The sequence below is a fragment of the Siniperca chuatsi genome, linkage group LG22 (assembly GCF_020085105.1).
Source record: "Siniperca chuatsi isolate FFG_IHB_CAS linkage group LG22, ASM2008510v1, whole genome shotgun sequence".
In the NCBI taxonomy this organism is placed as follows: domain Eukaryota; kingdom Metazoa; phylum Chordata; class Actinopteri; order Centrarchiformes; family Sinipercidae; genus Siniperca; species Siniperca chuatsi.
Window position 1 is genome coordinate 11,610,426 of NC_058063.1, and position 13,840 is coordinate 11,624,265.

The 13,840-nt window shown below is 37.7% G+C and overlaps 1 protein-coding gene across 5 annotated transcripts in view; it reads left to right on the top strand.

Annotated features, from left to right (window-relative positions):
- Positions 1-13,840, top strand: part of LOC122870371 (phospholipid-transporting ATPase ABCA1-like) — a 165,570-nt gene that overhangs the window by 82,605 nt on the left and 69,125 nt on the right. For 4 of the 5 annotated variants that reach the window (XM_044184497.1, XM_044184496.1, XM_044184495.1 and 1 more), the window contains exons 23-30: positions 550-764; positions 1,942-2,020; positions 4,540-4,742; positions 5,992-6,040; positions 6,995-7,102; positions 7,279-7,311; positions 7,947-8,086; positions 11,608-11,735. In XM_044184497.1, the coding sequence (XP_044040432.1) occupies positions 550-764; positions 1,942-2,020; positions 4,540-4,742; positions 5,992-6,040; positions 6,995-7,102; positions 7,279-7,311; positions 7,947-8,086; positions 11,608-11,735 (955 nt within the window). The remainder of the gene's footprint in view (positions 1-549; positions 765-1,941; positions 2,021-4,539; positions 4,743-5,991; positions 6,041-6,994; positions 7,103-7,278; positions 7,312-7,946; positions 8,087-11,607; positions 11,736-13,840) is intronic. The other variant, XM_044184499.1, reaches the window with a different exon arrangement.

Genomic DNA, 13,840 nt, shown 5'->3' on the forward strand with positions numbered 1-13,840 from the left:
TCGAATCAAAGGACTCGCAGCACAAAAGGAGACGGGAGAGCTGAAATAAAACGTGGTCTCATAGAAACACTGGAAAGTAGGCTTCGGGTGGCCTTTATCATCATTTTAATTTTTGTCCCAGATTCACGCCCACGCACTCCTCTGGAGTTTGCTTTGTTGCCATGTGGATAAGCATGGGTAAAAAACACAGTGGACTCGGCAATAAGGAGATAAGTGACTACCATGCAGAGACAGATTGTGATATTGGCTTGATTTGAACACTTTTGATCTGTGGCATCTTTTTTTCTCAGTCTTCTTTTTCATAACCACAGTTGTCAAAACAAAAAGGGCCAAAGAAAACAATTCTACAGAAGTGCTATTTATTTTTTAATTTCTAGTCTGTGCCTTAACTTTTTTTATATTTGCAATCCAGTGTTTTTGTTCTTTACTTCAGACACAGTGTCTATGACTCAGACACAAACATACACATTGCTTCAGACACTAACCACGCACTCTTAATTTGTCCATTCAGGTGACATCGATTGAGTTTTTCTTTCTGTCTCTCTTCAGGTCGCACCATCATTTTGTCTACACACCACATGGATGAGGCAGACATCTTAGGTGATCGCATTGCCATCATCTCCCATGGCAAGATGCGTTGCTGTGGCTCCTCACTCTTTCTAAAGAAATGTTTTGGCAGCGGCTACTACCTCACTCTGGTCCGAGATGGGACTGAAAAGATGACAGCTCAACGTAATGGTATCGTACACAGTCAGGCCAAAGAGGTACGAACAGAAATAATATGTAGTATCTGGTTACTGATTAGCTATTGAACCAAATATTTTATTATATTTTAATAATTAACATTTAATTGAGATGTTTGCTAAATAAAAACATGTTAATATACTGTACCTCAAAGTAAGTTATCAAAAACCATCGTGTTGGTATCCTCAAGGATATTTCACCAGTGCACATTGGCTTTTGACAGACACAACATTGGCTGTGTGATCTCATTATCTTCAGATAAATACAAATTTGGTGATTACGACCCTTGCTTGACGCAATTACACTTCATTTTTATCCTTATTAAAATAACTTTACATTAAGCCGCTGTAACTGAAAGGGGATCATTCTTTTTGACTTCATGTATCAAAAAAAGAACTTCAGCAGCAAGCCCCTTTGACACAACAGTCTCTAGTCTATTATTGAACATGGCTCCCCCTGACATTCCCAAGTGCTCTCTTTCTGTCTTGCCTCCCTCCCCCTATAATGATCTGTGTTTAGTCTCTCCCAGCATGAGAATTGGCAAATGCCTACGTGCTGGATGATACTAATTGTCACCGGGGAGAGGGGTGATTCTCGCTTTTGCTCGCCAATGGTGCCTTGCACACTTAGTTTTAATCAATAGGAGCAAATGAACAAGATGCACTGATGCCAGCAGGGCTAGAGCAATTACCATTAGTCTGCAGGCTCTGTGAGGTGAGAAGAGTCATTTGTTTGAAATAAATAAATAAACATGCAAACACCTTCCTGGGCAAGGTAGAATCGTACCCCCCTTTCCCAGATGATGACTTTGTAATTCAGTTGAAGATTTAGCAATTACACAGCCAATATAACTCGGAAATAGAGCTGGACAAAGTTTGATTCTCCTGATCCCATTCTGTTTGATTAAACCCCATTTGGTAAATGTCATAAAGTTCTTTAAAAAGTTTATTCAACCTTTGTTGAAATTAAAATGTAATCTTCAGTCTTAGACTGAAAAGACTGTAACTTCTTGTTACATAACAGGTTGACCACATTACCTGTTGTCTCATGCATACAGTTTTATTTAGAGCAATTAAATAGAAACATGTGGATGGCATTCATTATTATTAATAAGACAGGAGTTGTATAGGAGGCACTGTTCATCATTCTAAAAGGTAAGGCATGATAAGGCCTTTGTAATCCATTTCTGATTAACAGGGAAAAGAATGTCCTTCGAGGAGCAGCAGCCCTGATGATGGCATCGGCAGCCAAAGCTGGGGGAACTCTGATCCCTCAGGTACAAACTTTATCGCTGTTACTGCTGTCGTATTTTAGGATTAGCACCAAACCTAGCCTGTAAATGAAAATGTTATATAGTCGGTACAACACACATTTGAGCAACAAATTGTGTGAGTATTTGTGTGAATATTTCATCCAAAACTGAAAATTCTGTCATTATCTATTCAGCCCCATGTCAAACCTCCAGTAAAAATTTTAACTTACCATAACACACTCTGAGTTAGGTAGTGTAGCTTGGCTCCATGTCAGCCTTCTTCTAAGCAACGAAGAAGATCTATTAGCTCACAGATTTCTTTTCACCTTTTCATTTGAAAAGTACTAACTACTGCTAGAGTGCACTTTAATATCCTAGTCAAATGGTGGGCACAAATGGGAAAGTAGGATTTTTAGTGATAGAGACAGAGTTGGAGTAGAGGATATGGAAAATGATGGACATTTGTGTATTCTTACCATAATATTTCAGAAATTATGATTCCCTGCAAAATGAATGATGATCTTGATCAAAAGCTCCTCTCTAGCAGTATTTTTTATAGAGGGAGTTAACACATTATTTCAGCTTGTTAGTTGAGCTTGCTCCTCAGCTCTGCTGATTGTCAGCTGATAGTACATCCATGTGAGAGGTACAGTCTCTAGTGGCATTCACTACTATAAGCAAATAGCAGCAGGGTTGGTCCTTCAAATTCAATACAACATTTTCTGGAAACTAGTATTTGTTACATTTGAGAGGGTTTTTCATCGTTTTTCACACACAAAACTAACAACGATGAACACAAAAATACCACTCATTTGCCAAGCACACAACACAAAGGACTCATAAAACATAAATGTCAAACAGAAGTCTTCATAGACAGTTCACCCTTCTATGCTAAATCAACTGATAAGCATTTTGATCTGTGAGATTCTGCCCTCATCATTATTGTCCTATCCTACATCCTAAAGGTTCAGGTTAGGATATTTTAATAATAACAATGAATCAAATGACAATTTAAAAAAAAGATTCAACAATGTGAAAGGGGTGGCTCGTAGTGATGAACCTACACAGAATTATCACCTGAATCTGCAGTACAGTTCTCCTCGGCTTTACGGAGCTTTATAGTGAGTTTCAGCTCATTGTTTAGCTGTCTGGCCTGCAACTTTACTGTTTTGGTTCACTCTTATCACAGTGTCTTTTCCATATTCAAATAATAACATTTCCTTTTTCTAGTGTTGTACAGTAATGTGGTATTTCCACTGGTTAAGTATAAATTACTTGAATACAGTTGATAAAAAAGAATAATCCAACTCTGAGTCTCTCATCAGTCTTGTAGGATACCCTGAAATATACAAATTGATGGATTAAAATTAAATAATTTGACTCCCAATATTTCTGATGACAAGTGTTTTATGTCAGCCCAACTCAGTTCTGGAAAGCATGGATCAACACATGTTAAATTCCAGTTTAGACAGTTCTCTGATATACTATTATATACCATATAATTTTATCTCATTTGACGTCCTCTCCTTTATTTTTTTAATCCTCATACAAGTTATCAACCAATTATTCACTGAGCTTACAGTAAACTGTGTTAAGCAGATGATCAAATCTTGTTTCCGCTGACCTTACTTCAGTTTTTCTGGATTGAATTGTAATAGAATAAAGAAATGTAGAGAGACAGCGGAAAATGGAACAGATATTGTCCAACTAAAACATGCGATGCTGCTGATTTGATTTGTTTTGATCGTTCTTAGCCTTGATCATATAAACAAAAGTACTCATGCAAGACATGATCAGAAGAAAAATCTCAGGTAGGCTCCAGTTTATTATGCGTGGGAAATCAATCAAACCGGCTGTTCTCATACCTTCAAAATGATTATACACATGATGGTTGAATATAAGATGGCATAAAAGTAACCATATTTCCGCAAGTGACAGCACATTTCTCTTTATTAACACACACACCAACCAACAGACAGAAACACACACACATTTTCACAAATAATTCAGTCTGATATGTGAAACAGATCCATTTACTTCTTCATAAAGCACCAAGCCGTTGGTTGTTAAGCTGCAGTAATTATGTATGAGAGGTTCTGGATCAATAATGGATGCGGTGTGTTCTGCAACACTGTCCTGATTGATTCTCACTAAGACCCAGCTTTAGAATGGATGAAGCAGGAGAATTATGTCCACTCATCTGTTTCAGCATGTTTAAAGGTCACAGCATAAGGTATGTTGTTATCTCAATACATTACATAGCCATTTTTCAGTGTTTTACTTCAAGAGATTTTCGGTAAAGTTTCTCTGATATCGTATCAACATTGGGCTTAGACATTTTAAACTTTGCTGTCATTTATATACTGCAGCCAGTAGTGGTGGTTGCTCTTGAATTCTCTGTCATATCACTCTAAGAAACAACTTCATCTAAAAGGATGAAGGAGACATAAAAGGAGGGATAGAAATGTATTAGTAAATGTACTTTCCACAAAGGTCTGTTGGAGTTTGTCTTGTGAGTAATTTGGTGGCTATTCATCTGGCAGATTTGACAGCTGTGGGTCAACTTGTGCGGCGCCACGTCCCTGAGGCAGTCTTCTTGGAGAGCATCGGTCAGGAGATCACCTACATACTGCCTTATGGTGGAGCCAGAGATGGGACCTTTGCCCTGCTCTTCCAAGAGCTCGACCTGGCCATGGCTGACCTCGGCCTGACGAGCTACGGCATCTCTGACACCACGCTGGAGGAGGTACACTTAGCATGGGATTGACAACTTAGCTAGAGATATAATCATGCACACATATAGAGAGCCTGCCTACATACACACAGGGACATAAAAGTACTTGTTTTTCTTTTCCTTTTTCTTTTGTTATTGCTGAAATTACACTTTACACCATACTTAACTGTTTTTTCTTCTCCTCCTACTTCCTCTACTACTTTTTGGCTGCTTCTTATAGTCTGTAAGTAAGCAATCCAAATTTTGGTGGATTTTTTTCAAATCCCTCCCACAGCTGAGGAAACACAAATTACAAAGATTGTAGCATTATAACAAATAACTTACATTAATACATTTTTACAACACTGACCCAGTGTTGTTGTAGTAATAGTAGTAGTATTGTCATTGTTATCATTACAGTACATTACATGGTCTTATTTCTATTCAACAAATGACTCACACAGTTAGTTTGGCATCCAGACTAGTCTTGGATCATAAGGCTGGTGACTGCTGGTTAATGCTCTCCATGTAATTCAGAAATGAATCAGGCACTCCTGGCCTGCAGGCAATGTAGACAATTCCTTTTGAATTTCTAAAATTCAGATACAACAAAGGTAATTCATACCTCCATGTTTTCTTTTGAGGTCCAACTACACTTCAATTACAATTCAATAACTTGAACTACGCATTGATTTTCCATACACGGCACTAATAAACAAATGCTGAAGTTACTCATGTAATGAAATTTATTCTGGTTAATATTATGAATAGCTTTTTTAAGTACTTGTATTTTTGAGTTTTTTATGATGTCAGGAGTTGTATTTTATGTTTTTTTTTTGGCTGATATAATTCACCACATAAAATCACATTCAGTACTAATAAGAAATGTAGGCTTTCTCAGAAGTGTGCAGAGACTTAGAGGGCAGATGTTGAAACAGGGCTTAACATGCACAGCAGAATGAAAAAAGGGAAGGTCACTTGGAAATGTTTCACAAATATGGAGATTTATTTATTTTGACATATGGCCTGAATTAAGAAATGAAGTCAAGGAGGGCACTTATCTTAGAAAGGCTGATTGGCAGGTGCTCAAGTAAAGGTTAGGGTCTCTGTGGATGCACAACCCCGAGCTGATTTTAAGCAGAAACTTGACAGGAATAACTCATCCACTGCAGTATCATTAGTTTGCATCCATCCTGCTTGTGTGCATGCCTATAGGGTGACAGGAAACATGCTGTAGCTCTCATAAGATACTACATTAAAACATAATTTGTTCATTTCACAGATATTTCTAAAAGTGGCAGAGGATACGGGAGTGGATGCAGAAATACCACGTAAGTTGACAATATGTGCGCATGCTAACACCTGTCACGGGGATAAACAGTATAATGTTCTTAGGAAACACTCATGTAGCTTAATCCCAACCACAAACACTGGTAGAACATTGGTAATATTCCTACCTGTATAAAACATTGTGCTTTATGTCTGTGATGAGAAAATACATTTATGTCAATGTTACAGGACCAGGGTGGCCCGCTACACCTTAGTGTGATAGACTAAGATGCCTCAAGTAACATATTTCGCAACTAATTCCCCCATTGCTGACTTTGCTATCAACTTTACCTTTCACTTCTCCACTTTACTTACACAGTTGGCATTTCCTTGGAGCCAGAATCTGGCTGCCACACAAGGCACTTCTGCGTTGCCTTCAACATTTAGCAATGATGTTGCTTGTACTATTGCTTGTACTGTATTAGGTTGAATGCTAGGTAACCATTTGTCAGCTGTAAAATATATCAATTAGCACTTTGATATTTGAGACAACTAACATAACTCTTAAGAGGCCATTTATTTTGTGTCCAGCAACATCAGTCAAATACAACAAAAACAAACAAACTGAAAAAAGTATTTAATATGTTAAAAGCAAAAGTCTGTGAAATCATTACAACACATTCTGAACACAAACTAACTGCATTAACAAAGCTCACACATGTTGAAACAAAACAACACATGTATGACTGGCATGCAAGACAACATGAGTCACCTTTGTGGTCATTGACTGACCTCAGTGGATAAATCGTACTCCCTTTTTTGCCTTATTTCGTTTTTGTTTGTATGTATCACCAAACAACTTCACTTTTCACTTTAATCTGATTTCTTCACGTTCCTAAAACACCTGGGTTTGTGCTTTTACAGGTATCTTGCAGGGCTGGTAGCTATTCTTATTGTTATTTATAACCCTAAATTGGGTCAGGCCAAAACAACATATCTTATTTGTATTCCCACAGCAACAAAGGAGCTGTTGGTGAGAGACTGCAAAAGAAGCTCTCGCGCATCCAAGCGGAACAGCATCGCCAGCGTCCACATTAAAACAGAACAAGTCTCTGGAATGAATGGTCTCCAAATTTATCATAGTTATTTTTTTAATGAAGGAAGTTCAGTTGAACATTTGTGAATTTACTTAACAATGCAGAAAGTTGACTGATTACTCATATTTATGGGTTTTAATTCAAATAGAAACTTAGTAAAATTAACTATTATTCCTGCTTGTTTTTTTCTGTTTCTCATGCAGAATTAAAGGGAAAGTTCACAAGTAAAGTGGAAGGTAGGTACTGTATTTTGTCCTTACTACAGACAATCTTAGCTTCAGCTTTTCCACACACCTTTTATTCTTCAGTTATTAACTTCATTTAGTTTGCCTTCAATTTGACTGTTTCACCTCAGTGGCCATTTTGAAAAGAGGGCATAAACAAGAGCTCTGTCTTCAGAATAAGTAATTTTCAAACAGAATTTCCTTCCAATCCATATAACATTATCTAACCTGTCTCTTCACATATTCAATTTTGCCCTTATGAAAGAAATTCACTTGCATAAAATGTCTTTCATCACGGAAATGGTTTTCAATCAGAATGTGCTTTATTATCTTAATGACTGCTGTGAGAAATAGTGCATCTATTTTTTTGTAACGATATTCTTGGAGAGTGTCAGACATCAAACCAAAGTGTCTACAAAGCCCTTGCTTATCACCTTTTCCCTCCTGAGTCACGCCCAAATACCATTTCCAACACATGATATATTAAAAAAATAGTTGCTACACTGAGGAATGAGCAAGTGCAGCTGGCAGGTTTAACACTGAAGTTATATTTGATCAGTCCATTAGCTGTGCTGGAAAGCGTGCTCAGCAGGTCTTTTGCATATGCATAGATGATAAATAACACGATGGGGTAATGTCCACTCCAGACTTAAAGAGGAACGCCAGTGTCAGTGGGAGGGGATCCACGGTCATCACCGGATGGGAGCTGATCAGGAGGCAGTTCCTGGCGCTCTTTATCAAGCGCTTCCACAACGCCCGAAGGAGCCGCAAGGGTCTCATTGCCCAGGTAATGGCTTCAGTCTGTCAAATTGATGAATTGAAGGGTTATACTAGGAGGGTTGCATGGGAGGATCAAGGTAGAATTGTATGAAATACATGTTGGCTTTAAAAATCAGTTAATGACATATATATGTATGATAGAGTAAGCTAATTTAAAATCTGGAGGGAAAAGTCACGTCATCCATCTTGATGGAGTCAATAGTTGTAGAATTTAAGTTGTGGGAAAATAAATCGACATAGGAGGCTAGAAGTATATATGAAAGGAAAGACTTTGAAAAATGTGAAGAGCAGCACCCAGAATGATGTAACATGATGTCAGTAAACTGCACATGCAATAAGCATCTTTACCTACCAAAGGAAGCCATGTGTTATACCAAAGAATACGCGAGGGACTACAGAGGCTAAAGTTGGCCTGAACAGAGTGTTTATTACTGCTGTGGAGGAGATTTTGCTCTTTTCATAAATCACTCTCTGTGAGCAGAAAAGTGTCGATACTTGGGACCTGAATTGTTTCAGCCCAAATAGGGCCTATTTATGAGGTCTCACCTTTGCATTTTGACACATAGTCATGCCAAGTGTGGCCAGGAAACTGTTAAAACATTTGTGTGTAGAGTGAGTCGCTGAAAAGTGTTTTTTCTGGCGTCACTCTGGTTAGAGTACCATCAGTTTCACCTGATCACTGTGATTGGCATCAGAAAGGCAAAGTGACACCCATGATTTGTTTTCCCTTCATTTTACTGTGTGCTAATCATGTGTTTTCATTAGCTATGTATTAAATGTGATCGCATAACAATTACAGAGATGACAGACTGCTATTAGCCTATTAAGTGTATGTCTATATTATTTTGTTCCTCATAAACATAATTTCAAAAGTCAAAACTAATAAACAGACGTAATTTAAACAAGTCAAAACCAATTTCAGTACGTAGCAATTTCCAAGGTACTTAAATGATTTTCCCAAGTTCTAAAAAGTGTGTTGTGACTTAAAGTGTGTTGACACAAGCATACCACCACCCATCTAGATTCATAGTGTGTATGTAAATATCATGTAATGCCATCAGTTATGACAGCTGCCATGATGTTGAAATAATCATAACTGAAAATGACAGAAGTGCAGCTCATCCACTCCGCTTTGCTATTGCGTGTGTGTGTGTGTGTGTGAGAGAGAGAGAGAGAGAGAGAGAGAGAGAGAGAGAGAACAGTGTTTCACCTCTGTGAGGTGTACAGGTTCTTCTTGTAATTTGCTGCAGTACCAATCCCCATTAGTCACTGTCAGTCTGGGACGTCCCTCTTTAGTGCGGACGCCGAGCAGGATAGAAGGATAAGTGTGTGTGTGTGTATGTACAAGGGTGCACATTGTCTGCAAGGGCGCACCTCCTACCTCTCCCTCTTTATTCATTTTGCTAAAGGTTTTTTTCCCCCCATCATGTCAACAGCTCCCATTGTCAGCAGATATGATTGTGTGGTGAGGTAATCTCCTACAATACAAGCGGTTAGGAGGAATATAAAAGAGATTATGGCATGTAACACAAAAGGAGTGATTTATGGGAATGAAAGTTGGGGACAGGCGAGTCTTGGCAATGTCAGAATCAGGGAGAAGTGGTTATTGGTTATGTTGCAGTGGATGTGTTAAAGGCTTCTGGTGTTTGGAGCTCAACCTGAACTGACTACAACACCCCTTTCAAGCTGCAGCAAGCTTGCCATTAAGCAGCAGTTGATGTACATTGTGTGATTCAGAAATTTTTTGTTGTTTTTTTTAATCTAATAATCGCTACAGCATGGTACACGATGTATTCATTTGCTGTAAGTTTTTGTATTGTTTTTGTTTACTGTTGTGGATATTTTTCTGTAGGAAGTAGCAAGCAAGGTGATGCTATTATCCACTTTAACGCAAGGTGCAGCAATAAAGCTATTATTCACAAATGAAATTGGATAGACATAAATTGTTTGTTGAGGAAACAAACACAATCTAATGAGCCATTTGACTTTGCAGGAAATAAAAAGCATCTTAATCGTGTTTTGGTGTTTATACCCAGTACGCATATAATCTTGTCCTCTTCTTAAAATCCCCACCAAACTTGAGAAAGCGATAAACTCATGCATTGTTCATGGGAGTGCTTTGGCTTTGAGAGCATAATGACTTCTCCTGGGTTTTTTTTGCAGATCTCTCTCAGTGGAAGATGTACCAGCTGTCACCTGCAATTACTGAGAGAGAGAGAGAGAGAGAGAGAGAGAGAGAGAGAGAGAGAGAGAGAGAGAGAGAGCAACAGAAAAAGAATAGTTCTTTCTTTTGCGGTCTGCCATTAAGCTTTTCAGTCTCATTGCTGCACTTTATCTTCCTTCCAAGCACATTTCCATGGCCATAGCTCCATGCAGTAAATTTAAGATTTTCAATTGTAGCATCTTGAATTGGCCAGGCAAATTGCATGCCCTGCAATTAATCAAGTGTACGCAAACCTCCCCCTGCTGCCAAGTACGCCCCAACCTACAAGTGATTAAACATTAACGATAGCTTGCATTTTTTCCCACTGACCTTTTTGTCAGCTCTAACAATGAATTGAAAAGAGAATTACATGACATAGAATAGAGGATTGAATTGGAGAGGGGGGGTAAGGGAAGCGTGGCGGGGGCGTCTGGTTTTAAAAAAAAATAACACAAAAGACAAGAGAATAGCGAGAAACTAATTATATCTGAGTGGCCAGATGATGGTGGCAGTGTTGGAAGTGTTTAATCAAACTCATAAAGCATGTAGAAGAGCCCAAACAAGTTGGTGGGTAGCATATTAATGTGCACACGTTATCGCAGCGGTCCTGCTTTATTGTTGATTGCATCAGTCATTTTGTAACACGTAATAACAGCGAGGGAACTTGGGGAGGGGAATGATGAAATTGATCTTGCATTGAATCTTGTGCTGTCATGCTTACACACATTAACATGCATCTGTATGCAGACATCCTATGCAGACTACATAATAATGCTTTTTTTTGTTTAAAAGAGTGAAGCTATAATTTTATCACTCATAATTGTGTCATTGTATGTTGTAACATTACACTGATCATGAATTTAACTCTGCGTGTTTCTACAATTAAAATGACATACCTGCTGCTGTTCTTTGCACTGTACAATAGCTCCATGATTAAATTAAGCTTTAAAGCAGAGAATTTGAAGGATTTTTATTTCTGGATTAACTCCAATTCCTCGAGTTATAGCTGTAGCCCTAGTGGCAGATAGTGGCTTTAAGCTGAAAGTGAAAGTAGCAAAATTGTACAATTGCAATTACAATGTTGCATTTTGTTATCTTTTGTTTTTAATCTGTGGTACTGTTTTGCTAATTTTGGTATAGGTGTATAGCATAGAAATCAGTTACTTCCCTGAAAAATACCTATGGTTAAAAAAAAAAATCTATTGCGTTTTAATTGATTTTGTAACATTATACTCCAAAGGAGTTTTCAGATGTATCAGGATAAATGTCTGAGTAGTGACAGGGACACATTCATTTTGACTTTAAATTTGTCACCATCCTCCTAGGTGGTCTTGCCTGCTGTTTTTGTGTGCCTGTCTCTGATCTTCTCACTCATCGTCCCACCATTCACTGAATATCCGAGTCTGGAGCTGCAACCCTGGATGTACGGTCTGCCTCAAACCACCTTTTACAGGTAACCACATAATGATATAGCCTAGAATGATTTGTCAGTTTTGCTTTTGTTAGTTATTATGGCATTTTAACCCAATTCAGCACAGATTTTAATCTTTCAGTGTGTGACATTTTCCTTTTATTAAAACTGTTACATATCACTCTCTCTTGCTATTACCCTGAAGCAACCTGATTTTTCCAGGGAAGAATCCTCTAGCAAATGATGTTTACTGTTATCAGAGGCAGAGTGTGTGTCTGTGTGAAGAACTGGGTAGTTATAGTAGCACTAGCAACAACAGCAAACAGAGTAGATGAACAATAGGCTGTAAGACACTTACACTTCAAAGACAGAAAATCAAAGGAAAACATGTCACAGTACTGCTCATGCTGTTTGATTGCCAAGAGATTTCTGAGTAGCTGGACACTGTCCCCTCCTTGGCAGCTGCTTGCTATTCTGTCATTGAGAATCACAGACATACTTTGTGACAAGGCAAGGCCTTGGTGGCCTGAGAACAAACTTGACTTATTGCGGAGGATGTGGACACATATCGTAAAAACAACACACAGATACCACTGTAAATGGCTTTTTTTAAAAGAGTCTCACCTTAAGTATAGCACGTAATAATAAACAAAAGAAGAAAAAACATATATCCCAATTTTATGTAAATATAAAATTTATATTCACAGTTTTTTTTAAATTATTTTATAAGTAAAATCTCTCCATATTCCCACCAGTAAGCTCAACATTGCTGCAACATGCTCTCTCCTTCGCTGTAACATCAAAAGTGCTGTAAAAATGCCAGTTGAATTCTAATATGCATCACTGGTTAGTTACAGCATCTGTCCAAACCATCAAACTAATCTTGGTGCTGTATTAATAATCTGTTCTTGTGACATGAAGCTGTCGTTGCTTATCCACTCTGGTGGTATTTCATTCCCCCTGGCAGCACTTTGTAGAAATTCACTTTGAAGATGTCAAGACACAATTAACTGTAACCTGAAACTGGTTTATTTAAGATACAATCTTAGCTCAGAGTGAGTCGCTACTCCCTTTGTGTTTGTTGATGTATTTATACACTGATAGGATCTAATATATCTAATATAAAAATAATATAATATTCTAGTCCAGACACAGAGACCAAAAACTTTGATTAATAATTTTGTTTGTTTGCCTTTAACATGGTGGTAAAAATTTTTAATGCTTTGCTTAGTTTTATAGTAGAATTGTCAAGTCATAATACTTTATGCAGTTACAAATGACAACCACTTCTTGAATATTTAATTCATGTATTTGGTTATATCCACACAGTATCAGTCCACTACATTGTTAACTAACTAACTGTGCTTACTGGACGACTCATATCTGGCATTACTTAATTTTATGCTACTTCCAGTCCTCTCAAATTTTTGGCATCAAATATACATACCAAGCTCATTGAAGACACTGGTGCTATTACCTTTTGTAGTGATACATTCACAACAATTTTAATAATGCATGACTTTTTTTCTCCCTTGAAGCTGAAGCTAGAACAATTTACTACACTTTACACCAACTTTATTGCATTGAAGATGCTTTTCAGTACTTTTTATTCCTGAAAAATGACTTAGTAGACCAAAAATACAATGCTGTGCTTTTTTCCAGACTTTTACTCTACTTTCATGCCGACAATGCAACTGAAACATTTACATGTAATTTTTTTATTTTTTTATTTTTCTCTCACCACAGTGCTAAAACACAACAAATTCAGTGTGTGTGTGTGTGTGTGTGTGTGTGCCTCTCTGTTGACAGTGCTAAAGCATTCAAAATGGTCTGTCTCTCTCCATGGTGCTGAAACATTCAAACACAGTCTATTTGCTGTTACTACGACTATTATTACCTCCTCTGTGACCACTGCCTGGTGTACATGGCATCAACCATCTAGTAGTGCAACAGCCATACACTATCAAATACTCAGAAATCAACTGCTACCAACCAGTGACACCAGTGAAGATATTTTCTATCAACACCCTCAAAGACACATAGCTATCCATAAAACATCATTTCATTCTAGTAGCACAATCTTGCCAGGTGTTTTTTATAAGACTATCAAGACCTTTACATGATACTGTGGTAATATATCTCCTTTG